The following is a 16,962-nucleotide window of genomic DNA, read 5'->3' as shown; positions in this document are numbered from 1 at the left end:
TTTCTCTCCCTCCTCCCAGCTTTTGAAAGTATCTTGTCTCCTCATTGGTCATTTTGGTCAGGTGCCAGCGAGGTTACCTTTAGCTTCTTAACCCTTTACAGGTGAGAGGAGCTTTCCCCTGGCCAGGAGGGATTTCAAAGGGGTTTACCCTTCCCTTTATATTTATGACACGCCCCCCAAATCTCAGCTAGGGTGAAACACTGGCTGGGATTTCTTCCTGGAGCTCTAGGAAAACAGAGTTAATAAGACACATGCATCTCTAAATATACTACCAAGTACATAAAGACTAACAATATTTTCCACATCTCAAGGACGATTTTAACCAGTTGATTCTGGGAAACTTTCATGGGAGAGTGCATCAGCCACTTTGTTAGAAGCTCCTGAGATGTGTTGGATGTCGAAATCAAAATCTTGGAGAGCTAAACTCCACCGAAGAAGTTTTCTGTTAGTTTCTTTGACGGTGTGAAGCCACTTTAGTGCAGCATGGTCGGTTTGCAGGTGGAAACGCCGTCCCCAAACATATGGGCGTAGCTTTTCCAGAGCGTAGACAATGGCATAACATTCTTTTTCAGTGACTGACCAGTTGCTTTCCCTCTCAGACAGTTTTTTGCTGAGAAACACTACAGGGTGGAATTCTTGATCAGGTCCTTTCTGCATTAAAACTGCTCCCACACCACGCTCGGATGCATCTGTGGTTACTAGGAACGGTTTGTCAAAGTCTGGGGCCCTTAGTACAGGGTCAGACATGAGTGTCGCTTTAAGCTTGTTAAAGGCCTTCTGACACTTTCCGGTCCACTGAACAGCATTTGGCTGTTTCTTTTTGGTTAGGTCTGTCAGTGGGGCAGCGATTTGGCTGTAGTGCGGTACAAATCGTCTGTAATAACCGGCCAAGCCTAAGAAGGATTGAACCTGTTTCTCTGACTTTGGGACAGGCCACTTTTGGATAGCATCCACTTTGGCCTGTAGGGGGCTGATAGTTCCTTGACCCACCTGGTGTCCAAGGTAAGTCACTCTGTTTAGGCCTATTTGACACTTCTTAGCCTTAACAGTTAGTCCTGCCTCCCTTATGCGCTCAAGGACTTTTTGTAGATGTTCCAGGTGGTCTGCCCAGGAATCCGAAAATATGGCCACATCGTCAAGGTAGGCGACTGCATATTCTCCTAATCCCGCTAGGAGACCATCTACAAGTCTTTGGAAAGTGGCGGGTGCATTTCGCAGCCCGAAAGGGAGTACATTAAATTCATACAGCCCGAGATGTGTGATGAAGGCTGACCTTTCCTTGGCAGATTCATCTAGCGGTACCTGCCAGTACCCCTTGGTTAAGTCCAAGGTAGAGATGAACTGGGCCCGTCCCAGTTTCTCTAATAGTTCATCTGTGCGTGGCATGGGATAGTTGTCTGGGCGAGTTACAGCATTTAGCTTACGGTAGTCCACGCAAAAACGTATTTCCCCATCTGGTTTGGGAACTAGAACCACTGGAGATGCCCATGCACTTTCAGAGGGGCGGATTACACCCATCTGTAACATATCCTGGATCTCCCGTTCTATAGCAGTTTTAGCTTGAGGAGACACCCGGTAAGGTTGGACCCTAATTGGGTGAGCATTACCTGTGTCAATGGAGTGGTATGCCCGTTCAGTCAGTCCTGGGGTGGCTGAGAACGTTGGCGCGTAGCTAGTGCACAGCTCCTGGATCTGCTGTCGCTGCATACGCCCAAGGGTCCTGGAGAGGTTCACCTCTTCCACACCACCAGCACATTTCCCTTCGTAGTAGACACCTTCAGGCCACTCAGCGTCGTCTCCTCCCTGGGCTGTAAACTGACAAACCTTTAATTCTCTGGAATAAAAGGGCTTTAGAGAATTAATATGATACACCTTAGGCTTTCGGTTGGAGGTGGGGAATGCTATGAGATAATTAACAGCTCCCAGGCGCTCCTGGACCACGAATGGCCCTTCCCACGATGCTTCCATTTTATGGGCCTGGAGCGCCTTTAAGACCATGACCTGGTCTCCTACTTTGAAGGAACGCTCTCTGGCATGTTTATCATACCAGGCTTTTTGCTCTTTTTGAGCATCCTGTAAGTTTTCTCTAGCAAGGGCTAAAGAGGTTCGGAGGGTGTTTTGTAGGTTGGTTACAAAGTCCAGAATGTTAGTTCCTGGAGAAGGTGTAAATCCCTCCCATTGCTGCTTCACCAACTGCAATGGCCCCTTAACCTCACGGCCATATACAAGTTCAAATGGGGAAAACCCTAAACTGGGATGTGGTACAGCTCTGTAGGCAAAGAGCAACTGCTGCAATACTAGGTCCCAATCATTGGAGTGCTCATTTACGAATTTACGTATCATGGCCCCCAAAGTTCCATTAAACTTCTCCACCATGCCATTTGTTTGATGATGGTAAGGAGTGGCAACCAAGTGATTTACCCCATGAGCTTCACAAAGGTTTTTCATAGTTCCTGCCAGGAAATTAGTCCCTGCATCTGTGAGGATGTCGGAGGGCCAACCTACCCTGGCAAAAATGTCTGCTAGTGCCTGGCACACACTTTTAGCCCTGGTGTTGCTTAGAGCTACTGCTTCCGGCCATCGGGTGGCAAAATCCATGAAAGTCAGTATGTACTGCTTTCCTCTGGGTGTCTTTTTCGGAAAAGGACCCAGAATATCCACAGCTACTCGCTGAAATGGAACTTCAATGATGGGGAGTGGCTGGAGAGGAGCTTTGACCTGGTCTTGGGGTTTTCCCACTCTTTGGCACACCTCACAAGACTGGACATAGGTAGAAACATCCTTGCCCATTCCCTCCCAGTGGAATGACCCCCCCAAACGGTCTTTGGTCCTGTTCACCCCAGCATGGCCACTAGGGTGATCATGGGCTAAGCTCAAGAGCTTGGCCCGGTATTTAGTTGGAACTACCAACTGTCTCTGAGGATGCCAGTCTTCCTGGTGTCCCCCAGAAAGAGTTTCCTTGTATAAAAGTCCTCTTTCTACAACAAACCTGGATCGATTAGAAGAGCTGAGAGGCGGTGGGTTGCTCCGTGCCGCCGTCCAAGCTCTCTGGAGGCTTTCATCTGCTTCCTGTTCGGTCTGGAACTGTTCCCTTGATGCTGGAGACATCAGTTCCTCATGGGATTGTGGACCTAGGCTTGGTCCCTCTGGAAGCGATATAGGGGATGGAGCTGTTTCTGTTGACTGTGAACCGCTCTCCGCTGGTGCACTATGTTGGGATTCAGGCTCCGGCTGAGCCTCTTGTGTAGGGTTATCGGCTGCTGCCAGTTCAGGTTCGGTGGGGCCCTCTGGTGTTGAGGTTGCAAGTACTGGATTCAGTGCTGACACGGGGTCTGGTGTTGGTTGTTTGGCTGGTTCCGGTTCTGGGACTGGTTCCGTCTGGGTCTCTGGGACTGGATCCACTACTGCTGTTGCAGACATTGGCCTGGGGTCCAGGTCCATCACCTCTGACTGGGTCCTGATAGAAGTTTCCGGAACAGAGCTAGGCCTCACGGCTTGTTTAGCCTGGTTGCGGGTGACCATTCCCACCCTCTTGGCCTGCTTCACATGATTGGCCAAGTCTTCCCCCAACAGCATGGGGATGGGATAATCATCATAGACTGCAAAAGTCCACATTCCTGACCAGCCCTTGTACTGGACAGGCAACTTGGCTGTAGGCAAATTGAAAGAGTTGGACTTGAAGGGTTGAATCGTCACTTGGATCTCTGGGTTGATTAAATTGGGGTCCACTAAGGAAGCATGGATAGCTGACACTTGTGCTCCGGTGTCCCTCCACGCGGTGACCTTCTTCCCACCCACACTCACAGTTTCCCTCCGCTCCAAGGGTATCTGGGAGGTATCTGGGCCTGTGGACCTCTGGTGTGATTCCGGTGCAATGAACTGTAATCTGTTGGGGTTCTTGGGGCAGTTGGCCTTTACATGCCCCAGCTCGTTACACTTAAAACATCGTCCAGCTGACGGGTCACTGGGGCGAGGAGGGTTGCTGGAGAACGGGGTGGTGGGACGATAAGGGGTCTGGAGGGTTCTTTGGGAGGTAGGTGGGGCTTTGGGTGGCCCCCGGTAATAGGGTGTGGTCTGGGGTGGTCCCTTCTGGTCTCCGCTCCAACTGCGACCAGTTTTCTTCTTCTCTGCCACCTCCACCCATCTGGCTCCAATCTCTCCTGCCTCAATTACAGTTTTGGGTTTCCCATCTAGGATGTATCTTTCTATTTCCTCAGGAACACCCTCTAAGAATTGTTCCATTTGCATTAGGAAGGGCAAATTTACTGGAGATTCAACACTTGCTCCTGATATCCAGGCATCCCAATGTTTTACAATGTGGTAGGCATGTCGGGTAAATGACATGTCTGGTTTCCACCTTAGGGCTCTGAACCTCCGACGAGACTGCTCGGGTGTTATCCCCATTCTGACTCTCGCCTTGGATTTAAACAGTTCATACTTGTTCATGTGTTCTTTAGGCATTTCAGCTGCCACCTCAGCTAAGGGTCCACTGAGCTGCGGCCTCAGCTCTACCATGTATTGGTCAGTAGAGATGTTGTACCCAAGGCAGGCCCTTTCGAAGTTTTCTAAGAAGGCCTCAGTATCATCACCTGCCTTGTAGGTGGGGAACTTTCTGGGATGGGAAGTGGTACCTGGAGAAGGATTGCTAGGGTTTGTTGGTATATTCTGCTGGGCCTTTATCCTCTCCATCTCCTCCACATGCTTCCTCTCTTTTTCCCTCTCCTCCTCCACATGCTTCCTTGCCTCCATTTCCCTCTTGTGGGCAGCCTCTTGGTGTTGTTCTGCCTCCCTTTCTTGTTCCTTCTTCAGCTGCATGAGTTCTATCTGTCTTTCATGTTCCCTTTGTTTTTCCTCAGCCTGAAATTTGGCTAATTCCAGCTGTAGTCAAGCTGAGGATTTGGCCATTCTAACCTCTCTGTTTTTAACTAACTTTACACCCGAGGTTTAGAAATAAACAAGCAAAACTTGGCTGTAAAATTTTGCTGTGCTGGAATAGAATACCTATTCTCTGATAGTGATTGTCAGCCTACAGAAAAAGACAATTCCCTTGTCTCTGCTCTGGGCCCAAATTAAAGCAAAAAACCTCCAACTACTTGGAAACCTGCTTACCCAGCCCAAAGAAGAAAAAAAATTTCTTTTCAAACCTGTGCTCCTTGTAAAACAAAAAAAAAAAAATCAAAATCCTAAAAAAAACCCCTGCCACTTTTGTCTCCAGGCAAATGGGTAAAGCACACACCCCCTATTTACTTTTAGGAAGAAAAGAAAAAAAAAAAAACCTCTGGGTTGGAAGACTGTGAATTTCCCTGCAGGAGTTAAGTACCCTGCCTCCAGGCAAAGAAAATCTGCAATTCACAAGATAATCCCCTTTTGTCTCTGCTTGGCCACAAAGCAGAGAGAAACCAAGCTGCTTTCAGTTTCAAAGCTGCCTTCTGGACTTCCTAAAAATTCCTTTTTAAAATCTGTATTTCTAGTTCAAAAAATCTCAACTGGATCTCAAAATGATTTCAGGTTAATCCCACCACTGTGCCACCATGTCAAGGTTCCTCCCCCACTCTGAACTCTAGGGTACAGATGTGGGGACCTGCATGAAAAACCTCCTAAGCTTATCTTTACCAGCTTAGGTCAAAACTTCCCCAAGGTAACAAATATTACCCCCGTTATCCTTGGAATGGCCGCTACCACCACCAAACTAATACTGGTTACTGGGGAAGAGCTGTTTGGACGCGTCCTTCCCCCCAAAATACTTCCCAAAACCTTGCACCCCACTTCCTGGACAAGGTTTGGTAAAAAGCCTCACCAATTTGCCTAGGTGACTACAGACCCAGACCCTTGGATCTTAAGAACAATGAACAATCCTCCCAACACTTGCACTCCCCCTTTCCTGGGAAATGTTGGATAAAAAGCCTCACCAATTTGCATAGGTGACCACAGACCTAAACCCTTGGATCTGAGAACAATGAAAAAGCATTCAGTGTTTTACAAGAAGACTTTTAATAAAAAATAGAAGTAAATAGAAATAAAGAAATCCCCCCTGTAAAATCAGGATGGTATATATCTTACAGGGTAATTAGATTCAAAAACATAGAGAACCCCTCTAGGCAAAACCTTAAGTTACAAAAAAGATACACAGACAGAAATAGTTATTCTATTCAGCACAATTCTTTTCTCAGCCATTTAAAGAAATCATAATCTAACACATACCTAGCTAGATTACTTACTAAAAGTTCTAAGACTCCATTCCTGTTCTGTCCCCGGCCAAGACGACTACAGACAGACACACAAACCCTTTGTTTCTCTCCCTCCTCCCAGCTTTTGAAAGTATCTTGTCTCCTCATTGGTCATTTTGGTCAGGTGCCAGCGAGGTTACCTTTAGCTTCTTAACCCTTTACAGGTGAGAGGAGCTTTCCCCTGGCCAGGAGGGATTTCAAAGGGGTTTACCCTTCCCTTTATATTTATGACAAATGTATTGACAGTTAAAGTTACAATAACAATATTTGATTAACAAGTTGGATAATCTTAGCACATAGTGGAGAAATGCATAATGGAAATACAAAAATATTAACTGCTACTAACTATAAATAATGGCATAAATAATAATAGATATTTCCCTTAATAAATTACTAATAAGGCTGTGACAATTTGCAAAGCCGGGAAATTCAGACTCTGATGCTGTCCATAACTCAAGCCATGGGGGGAAATTATTAAATTTAAATAAATTAATAATGTAAAGGATTTTATTTTAAACTTAATTAAAATCAAGTGTGAGGCCACTGAAATTGGGGGAGGGGGGGCGGGAACAGTCCCAGTAAAGAAAGGCCCCAATCAATACATCAAGGTAGTTGAGCACAATGCTTAACTATAAGCACAGCTAGTCCCATTGACTTCAGTTAGGACTGAAGTAAACCGCATTTGTGGGGGAGCTGTCTATGTACAACATATGAATTCCAGTTTGATTTTATGAACTTTTTGTATGTTTATGCCTTATAGGTGTCTTTCTGTAGTCTTGCATCATACTTCTGGATAGGATGTAAGCAGTAGATGTGGTATATCTTGACTTTACTAAGGCTTTTGATACTGTCTTGCATGACTTCATAAACCAACTAGGGAAATACAATGTAGATGGAGCTACTATAAGGTGGGTGCATAACTGGTTGGAAAACCATTCCCAGAGAGTAGTTATCAGTGGTTCACAGTCAAGCTGGAAGGGCATATCAAATAGGATCCTGCAGAGATCAGTTCTGGGTCCAGTTCTGTTCAATATTTTCATCAATGATTTAGATAATGGCATAGAGAGTACACTTATAAAATTTGAGGATGACACCAAGCTTGGAGGGGTTGCAAGTGCTTTGTGGGATAGGAATAAAATTCAAAATGATCTGAACAAGCTGGAGAAATGGTCTGAAGTAAATAGGATGAAATTCAATAAGGACAAATGCAAAGTACTCCACTAGAAAGGAACAATCAATTGCACACATACAAAATGGGAAATGACTGCCTAGGAACGAATACTGTGGAAAGGGATCTGGGGGTCATAGTGGATCACAAGCTAAGTATGAGTCAACAGTGTAATACTGTTGCAAAAAAAGCAGACATCATTCTGGGAGGTATTAGCAGGAGTGCTGTTAGCAAGACACGAGAAGTAATTCTTCCACTCTGCTCCACGCTGATTTGGCCTCAACTGGAGTATTCTGTCCAGTTCTGGGTGCTACATTTCAGGAAAGATGTTGATAAATTGGAGAAAGTCCAGAGAAGAGCAACAAACATTATTAAAGGGAAGATTGAAAAAACTGGGTTTTTTAGTCTGGAAAAGAGAAGACTGAGAGGAGACATGATAACAGTTTTTAAGTACATAAAAAGTTGTTACAAGGAGGAGGGAAAAAAATTGTTCTCCTAACCTCTGAGGATAGGACAAGAAGGAATGGGCTTAAATTGCAGCAAGGGCAGGTTAGGTTGGACATTCGAAAAAACTTCCTAACTGTCAGGGTGGTTAAGCACTGTAACAAATTGCCAAGGAGGTTGTGGAATTTCCATCATTGGAGATTTTTAAGAGCAGGTTAGACAAACACCTGTCAGGGATGCAGGGGAACTGACTAGGTGACCTCTTGAGGTCCCTTCCAGTCCTATGATTTTATGAATCTTGTGGTAAGAAGAGGGAGAGTGGTGCCTAGGTGTCTCTTTGAATGAAATGGTTAAGGACCATGAACAACGAACAGGCACTGTCCTAACAAAACAGAAATGCTCCTGCTAAAGATTGTGGCCAAAGCTGCAGTTTTTAAAGTCTGGATTCCAAGTGGGTGGTAACCAAGCAACAGACCACATGGTGCGGGACCTTGATCACCTAATGCCGAAGGGGGCTTGAGGCTGACCAGGAGTGTCACATGGCAGGGTGGACTGAAAGTTATGAAACAAAGTTATGAAACAAAGTTCACTCAGAGCTGCTTTCTCTCACTGACCAGAACAAAAACAGAATCCTGTGTTGGAGAAGTGAATTCCAGGAGAGGGAACCTGGAATCTTGAAAGGACAATGGCTAAATCCCAAAGAATGCTCAAGAATGGTCAGAAAACTGAGGCAAGGAGACATAAAAATGTTTCTTATTTTGTATGGATCAGTACAGCTCTTGTGCTGCCTAAAGTAAAGAGTGATCCATATCAAAATCCCTCTGTGTGTCTTATTGGCTTCAGCTAAGAGTTAAACTGTAAACTGGAGTACCCAAGTGGATGGAGCTCTGGGCAGGGTGTGCTTAAGCTATTGGAGACAGTTGGGTGGTCACTGTTCTTGCAGCTGGACCATAGCATCACACTTCTGAGAAGGGGTGCCAGAGAGAGAGAAACTAGAGGCCAAAGAAAGATACAGTGCTTAGAGTCTACTCAGGCTGAGGAGAGCTTAAAGCACACAGACTCAGCATGTGGATCCAAACAAAGCAGCCTGGTGTATGTCTGACAAGAGGATCCCATCCAGGTCTGTGACAGTACTACTTGTGTTTAAAGTAAAACACATGCATAAGTTATTTGTTGAATGAGGGTTGTTGGGTGACACACATTTACACAAATCCTGTGATTTCTAACAGTTATCTAATGTCTTCCTTCTTAAAATAATTTTAGAGGAACCTAGATATTTCTCCTTTCAACTACACACTCTTGTTTGGCTTCCCTTGATCTGGAAAAATGTGTGACCTTTTGGGATGAGAAATCAAAGAAGCCAACACCTCATTCCCCAGTTTAGTCCTTGAGTCTTGGGCAAGGAAACTCAAACTGAGAGAAATGACTGCTGGACTGAGCTTAATAACTGACGCAGGTGGTGCCTGTCTGCTGACAGGACCTTCCAAATCTCACTTCTCTCTAATCTCTAGTTCTTCTTCTGACTTGCCCTTAGAAAAACAGGAGGAGTGTGAGCTAAGATAGAGAAGGGCAGGAAGAAGGTAGGACCAGGACGCTGCTTGCCTCCACACCAGCCTGAAAAGCTGATCCATCATGCGGGAGGAGGCAGGCTGCAACATCCCGAGGCACAGTCCCTCTGAGGAATCTCTTTAGGACTAGCAGCTATGCCAACACAGGTTTGTGCCTATCTGACACAATCTAGCCCACAATATTTTAAAGAAGGATACAGTCCTGGATGTGAACCAAGGGAGGTTTTATGGTTATGGAAAGGATTTGGGAGCCTAAAGTATCTCAGCTTGCAAAATGTTCTGCGTAGCCTCCTGTTTCAATCACAAAAGTGCTTATGATCATGCTTGCACGGTGCCTGTGTCAGAGCTGTTTATTGCCCAACATGAGTCACTGACATCTGAAGATTGGTTCTAGGTGAGGAGCATATCCATTACAGTCAGTTCAATTCTGCCTTGTGCATAGCACATCCCACCTTAACCTTTCCTCAGCTTTACCACCACGGAAAAAAAATACAACAATGTATCAGCTGCACAGCTGTAACCAGCCATTGTAAGTGACAGCCCAGCAGGAAGAACAGCCTTTATTTGTCACCTCAAGTTAATGGCGTAAATTCAGAGACCCCCCTCCTTCCTGCCCTTCTACAAAGAGAACTTAAAGCCCCGATTAATATGCAGCCCTATTAACTCTAGTGGCTCTAAGAAAGTGGTGACTGAAAGGGAAAATGAATGACCTCCTACCCAGGATTTGCCCCCTATCTGAGAGGTGAACTAAAAGCTGCAATCTGAAAGGCAACAGCATTATTAACTATTGTATAGTGAATTCATACAGAAAACACTCATCAGAACTAACAGCTCTGATAAAATTCAATTTTCATTCATCTTGTTTGATTTGTCTTTATTGCTGGCTGGCACGGGCCCAACTAAGCTGTTGCTTCTCTTCTCCTTGCCATTCAGATGAGCTCTGAAATAGAAAAAAAAATAATAAAACTTCTCTCTGTGCTCTGCTTGAGAGGACTGGACCTTACTAATCCAACACGTGCCATGAAGGGGAAGAGGCACTAGTTTAAAAAGTGTCCACCTAGGAGAAAGCTCCAAAAAATCTTCAAAACCCAATTCTGCTGGTCATGTTACAATCAGCACTGTAAAATCTGACTCACCAATTAGACAAGGATCTATAATAATGAACATAACTTCATCTTTTACTGTCAGATTCTCTTTTATCCTCCCCATTATTCTGAGACCAAATACTAAGCACAGTGAATGTGTGCCATCTCACAGGACACAGCAGGATGAAAATATGTTGACTCAGACTGTCTCAGATAATGGGGAAAGATGAACATATACTAAAATGGCTCCCTTGCCCCCTGTCCAGTACTCGCAAACAGTGCACTCTCAGCCTCTTTGGTCTGATATTGTATGCCGTCATCTTTCTCCTGCATGACAGTAGGCCAAATTCATGCTTGGTGTAGACCCACTGACTTACACTAGGCATGGATTTGGCCCATTGTTTCTGTGCAATAAAAGCATTATATTGAGGATAAAGTTGGCCCAATATATTTTTTGTAGGTGCCCTGCTGAAACGGTGCATGAAGTCCAAGGACTGGAGTATGGTGCTCTTGTCCTCAGTGTTTCCTTATTATACGATGCTCTTCCTTTTAATGGGAATCACAAACCCTCCTTTTCCTCCATATTCTAAAGTCTTAGGCCTGACTATCCATTTACTTACATTGGTGTAAGTCATGAGAAATTCCACTGATGTCAGTGGAGTTACACTGGTGTAAAATTGGGATGAGTTAGGAGAGAAGCAGGCCCCATAGTCTTCTTTCTTCAGACATTATGAATTAATTTGAAGTGACAGTGCCTAGCCCAATGGGGTCCTGGTCCATGTCAGGGGCTCCGCGGCATTATGGTAATACAAATAATAATAAATAAATAACAAGAACAGTTCTCTCTATTCAGGTTAACTCCATCTTATTCTCTCCTTAGCCCAAGTCTAGTTTGTGCTCTATTTGTTACCCTGAAGGGCATTTCTATTTGCAGTAGATGTTTTCAGTTTTGCTCTACACTCAATATACTACATTATTTTACTATCCTTGACATGAGTGTCTCTCATTCCTGCTGTCTGTTTGTAGGTAGTGGATACAATCTCTCCTTACTTGTGACAGCTACATTGTTCCCATTTCCCTTCTGCTCTTGAGGAGTGCATCAAGTGCCTCTTTTTCAATGTAACAAGTACCTAGAGACCTAAGCATCTGTTTACACTAGTTTTTACCTCAGGTTAATGGATTGCCAGTTAACTTGAGGTAGTTAACACATTTGTGAAGGCTAGTATGGAAATTCCACAAATGGTTTGTTCCAAGGCACAGGAGTATCTAGGGTAAGTCACAAACACTTTGGTTTGGAACAAATACTTGTGGTGTGTCTACACTAACCTCCACAAATGTGTTAGCTACCTCAAATTAGTTGGCATTTGATTAAATTGAGGTACAAAATTAGTCCAGACAGTGAAAGTGATAAAAGTGACAGTGAGAGCTCCCCACATTTCCTCAGTTTCCTTCAATGATTCAGTGACATGTCACATTGCCAAACAATTTCCACTTCCAAACTTCAGATATAGTGGAATAGGGGGAAAGAGAAATTTGCAGCAAGAAAAGGCTACGAGTTTGTGGTAAAGCTCACCTTTTCCATTTCATTTGGCAAGTATACAAACCAGTACCATTGGGATGAAGAATAATAAATTATCCTTGTTTTAGTCTAGCCTCATCTTGTTTTAATTGAAATCTCAATTTATTTAAATCCCTCTTAAAATAATGGAATTAAGGGACAAGTAAACACAATTCAGAATGAACCATGGTTTTCAGCTTTAAAAGCATCAGACAAAAGTCAACCCTTTGACAACAATTGTTTTAGGTCAAACAAGTATTTTTGGACTTTACACCTTAACACACTTAAAACTGCCTTCACCAAACAAGAACAGAGAAGTAGATTGCATCATGGAATAGGCCACCCAAATACCTCAAGAACCTGCTTCAATATGGGGAAAGGGGGGGGAAGCCTCTGACTGCACACCCCTGGTTGTCACCTACCACCCCACACTAGAACCCTATGGGGTATCCATCATTAAACAATTACATTCCACACTCAGTGGGGACCACAACCTGAGATAAACCAAACCACCTCTTCTGGCCTTCAGACAACCCCCCCACTCTCAACCTCACCGCCTCATCATCAGAAGCAAGTTCCCCTCAGAGCAGGACACACCAACTCAAAGCATCACCAGACCCTACCAGAACAACAGATGCAAAACCTGCAGGCATATCTCCACTGCTGTGATGATCAATACCCCCCACCACACACCTCTCAAGATCCCTGGGTCCTGCACTTGCCTCTGACAACATGTAGTGTGCCTCATCCAGTGCATCAAATCCCCCAACAGTAACTCTGAGGTTAAACCAGACAATCACTATGCTCTTAAATGAACTCACACAGAAAAATGATAAAAGACAAAAACACCATGTCATCCATGGGCAAACACTTTTCCACAAAGCGATCCCTCTACATCTAACCTCTCAGTCCTCATCCTCAAAGGAAAACTTCACAACACCTTAAAAAGAGAAATCTGGGAGCTTAAATTCATAAATTTGAAGACACTAAAAATCATGAACTTAATTAAGACACTGGATTTATGTGATATTACAACAATCTGTAACCCTCTAAAACCCTTCTTTTGTCCTATGACTCAAGAGGTGTTAACTGGCCACTTCACCTTGTCTCTTACAATATGAGAGACAAGATGGGTGAGGTAATATCTTTTATTGGACAAACTGTGTAAGCTTGAAAGTTTGTCTCAGAGCAACAGAAGTTGGTCCAATAAAAAATATTACGTCACTCACCTTGCCTCTCTAATATTCTGGGACCCACATGGCTACTATACAACATCTTACATTCTGTGTCAACTGTTTATGCTAAACAATCTGTTCTATCTTGTATTTAGCTGTGACACTTTCCCAGATCTGAAGAAGAGCTCTGTGTTGCTCAAAAGCATGTCTCACTTGCAAACAGAAGTTGGTCCAACAAACCCTGCTCATTACTTTACATAAGACATTCATGATCACTCTTCACTTACCTGTTTACTTAGGCCCCTAAGCAATAATAAAACAATTTAAATACAGTTGTGTCCATGGCACTATTGTTTGCCTTTGGTGCATTTTGATCTTCTTAAGTGATCGCTACATCAAGTACTAAGTCCTTGTATCTTCCCTCCGTCCCTTTTCTTCATGAAATGAAATCCAAAAGTCCAACAAATGTGCTTTGATGTACTCCCTGGATTCTTCTTAAATATTCATGTAATATCAGGTTTTCATGATTTAAACATTTATATCAAGGGTGGCCAGGTGCCCTGTTTTTGACAGGGAAGTCCAGTCAAAGAGGGGACTTGACAGTGTCCACTTAGATCCACTGACTGGACACGCAAAGTCCGGTTACTGTGGGAGGGGGAGGCAGGGAGGTGTCAGGTCATCATCTGTACCAGTCTCTACCCAGCCAGGGCTGCCTCCTACCTGCATCGGGCAGCTGCAGCTCCCAACCACAGCTTCGCAGGCGAGTCCCTCCCAACCCAGAGGAGAAAGGGGAATAGCAGTGAGTGACGGAAGAGGAGTGAATGGGGAGTGGGGTTTTGGGAGGAAGAGGCATGGCAGATGTGGGGCCTTAGGAGGAAGAGATGGGATGGGGGAGGTTCTGGCACTCCTGCTGGAGTGTCTGGTTTTTAAAAATTACAAAGTTGGCAACCCTATTTGTATGTCTCTCCCATTCATTTTAACAAAGCACACAGAGATAAATTCAACCACAGTTACTCCAGAATACACCCATGTAACTCCATTAACAGGGTTTACATCAGTGTGACTGAGTGAAGAAATTACCCCAGTGCATCTATAGTGCACATACATTTAATAGACAGGAGAAGGTTGCCTTCATTCCTGTCCATTCTTTGTTAGTTTATAAGTTTAAATTCCACCAGCATGTTTAAATGCTTTTAAAGCTAGTCTGCACTTATGGTTTCCAGAACCTTGCAAGAGAAATCTTGCAAAGCGAACAATGGAATACCCAGGGCAGGGAGTGTCTTGGCATCTGTGTCTGTAAAGCACCCAGCACAATGGGGACCCAGTCTTGATGGAGTCTTTGGGTGCTACAGTAATCTAAGTGAATAATAAAAAGAAGTGTTTCTGATTATGACTCCTTGTTCTTAACTGGATATTTAAAAAGGAAAGCACAAATGATTCAAATGCACTGACAACCAGGAGAGAGTTAAACCTGTCTCTGCACTTACATTTATTTTTTCTCTAAGTTGGAACTTCCCTGGGTCTTTCTCTTATTAAAGAAAATTTGATTCACATTCAGAGAGAGCCTTCAGTCAAGACCAGTTCACAAGTACTCCTTTTCTTTTTGCGAATACAGACTAACACGGCTGTTACTCTGAAACCTAGTCTTTTACTGTGATGCAGTTAAACAACCATCTGCCCTTCCTCTATTACTCATTTAATTTATATATTTTGTCTGAGCAGTTTTCATTTTAATATCATTATATCCTTATTTTTGCCAGTCATGAGTTCAGTCTCAGCTGGAGAGAATGCACTTTCCCCTCATGTTATTTTCCTCCTTTCACTTTTCTGTCAATATTATTTTATTAACACAGTGCAGGGTATGGGATTAGTATTAAACAGCAACATTTTAAAGTTCATTTCACTGTTACATAAATGTTACATATCATAGAATTTAGCTCATAATATACATCACCTGTAGTGTCACACTATTTCGAAACATTTAAAGGAGAAGGTACGACTTGCTTTTTAAAGTTTTAGTTTAACCCTTGTGATTTACACTCTACGTAATTATTGTTTTTCATTTTTTTAAAATCTGGTATATTTTCTTTCCTTTTAAAACAAATATCTCTCTGTCACTCTACTTAGCAGCTGTATGCAGTCATAAAAGGGCCACTTGGTATCAGAAAAATCATACATATTTGCCTAATAACGCCTTTTAAGTAATCTGCCCCCTTTGTTAATGGCTTTTTTTTTTTTAAAACCAGCAATACACTAGGAATCAAAATTAGCATCTAAATGAGGATGTTTTAAACGCATGCCTAGGGGTTGTAGTTTTCACCTTATTTTTTTAATAGTTTGCCATGTTAAATTATGTAAAATAGAAATGGTATTTTAGTTTTTAATGAGCTAATGTAGCCCTATCAACCCTCCCTCCCTTTCACTCGCTCTCTCTTTCTCTCTCTCTCTCTTTCAGAGTCCACAAACTGTTTTGCAGGTATGAAAAATGGCCGTGAATGAGAAACAAAGTGTCAGCAGACAGAACAGACATCCTCCTCCCCAGCAGAGACTGCTTCTCTGCACTCCTGTGTGCTGGGAGTGTTTGTCTGACGTTTCTGTTGAAATGGAACATTTCTTCTTTATAAATAATTTATAATATATAAAAAGAAGCAATCATTTTTATATTTAACTGCAGAAGAAGAGAGTTTATTATGGCTCCAGTCAAATTGCCTTTTCATTTAATTATGGAGCTAGATTAAAAGAACTGAATATGTATACTGTAGCATGGCTAAAGGGTGACTGAAAGGTGGAGGGGAATGTGCTAACCATCTACAAGTAAAGTGTTGGAAGGGTGTAAACAGCTAGAAGGGAAATGAATTCTTTAGATTGGTCCAAGGAGGTCAACTAAATGGGGTTGGCTCAGGGAGAAAGAGCAACAATAGCAGCTAGATCAGCAGGGGACATGCCCTCTCTCCGGACAGATTGTTTCTATAAGAAAAGGGGATAGGACCAACTGCTAGGCAGGAGGAGGTTGGGAGTGCGAGGAGTGGGGAGGATCTCATTGGATAATCTACTGGGTAACTCAGAAACATGGACTGAATCGAGCAGGAGTCCAAAACAAAATCAAAACCAGAGAAATGAAAAGAGCGACCAAGATGTCCATATGCCATGACAGAATCACCCCACAACCTACCACAGTCTCCTACTCCCTGTTCTTCTTTGGCCCTTTTACCCTGTTGTGAAACCCTCACATTATATCATGTCTAAAACAAAATGAGAAGCTCCTCAGGGCACAGAATGTGTCTTTCTTTTTGGCATGACACTCTTTGCACACTTTTGATGGTATAATAATTCCTATACAAAGAAACCTGTCTTAAGAAACCCTCCAGAAACTGACAAAAGTCCAGACATGCTTTCCTAATAAAGGTGTGGAGATTTTACACTTCCTACATTTAGGCTGCTATAAGGTATTGCCTCAAGACGGGAGCTGCTTATTAAGGATTGTCTCTTGTACAAGTTTTGCAAAACTGCCTCTCAAAGTAGCCTTATCCCTTGAGCCATTTAAAAGTGAAGAAATCACAGAGTGGTTCTTAGGATTTCACTCCTTTTACAAAAGTGTCTCCATGTAAATAATAATGTACACACTGGTGAGGGAAGATACAAGTTAAAAAAACCAACAAGGCATTTGCTAGGGACGTGGTCTAATATAGGCTACAAGTAGCATAAATATTATGCTATATGGAACATTAGACCAAATT

General features: G+C 43.3%; 1 protein-coding gene and 1 long non-coding RNA gene across 2 annotated transcripts in view; both read right to left on the bottom strand.

Moving 5' to 3' along the window:
• LOC311516965 overlaps window positions 1-16,962 on the bottom strand; it is a 179,424-nt gene that overhangs the window by 87,535 nt on the left and 74,927 nt on the right. The gene's annotated exons all lie outside the window — the stretch shown is intronic.
• On the bottom strand, window positions 1,391-3,858 carry LOC311515690 (uncharacterized protein). Its single transcript, XM_084618936.1, has 2 exons — window positions 2,990-3,858; window positions 1,391-1,815 (listed from the first exon to the last, which is right to left on the bottom strand). The coding sequence occupies exons 1-2, from the start codon at window positions 3,613-3,615 to the stop codon at window positions 1,731-1,733; spliced, it is 711 nt and encodes a 236-aa protein (XP_084475062.1). The 5' UTR covers window positions 3,616-3,858; the 3' UTR covers window positions 1,391-1,730.

This window comes from Lepidochelys olivacea, assembly GCF_965140295.1.
Source record: "Lepidochelys olivacea isolate rLepOli2 genome assembly, chromosome: 2".
Taxonomy (NCBI): Eukaryota; Metazoa; Chordata; order Testudines; family Cheloniidae; genus Lepidochelys; species Lepidochelys olivacea.
Note: the sequence above shows the minus strand (reverse complement) of the source record. Positions and strands in the feature narration are given on the sequence as shown.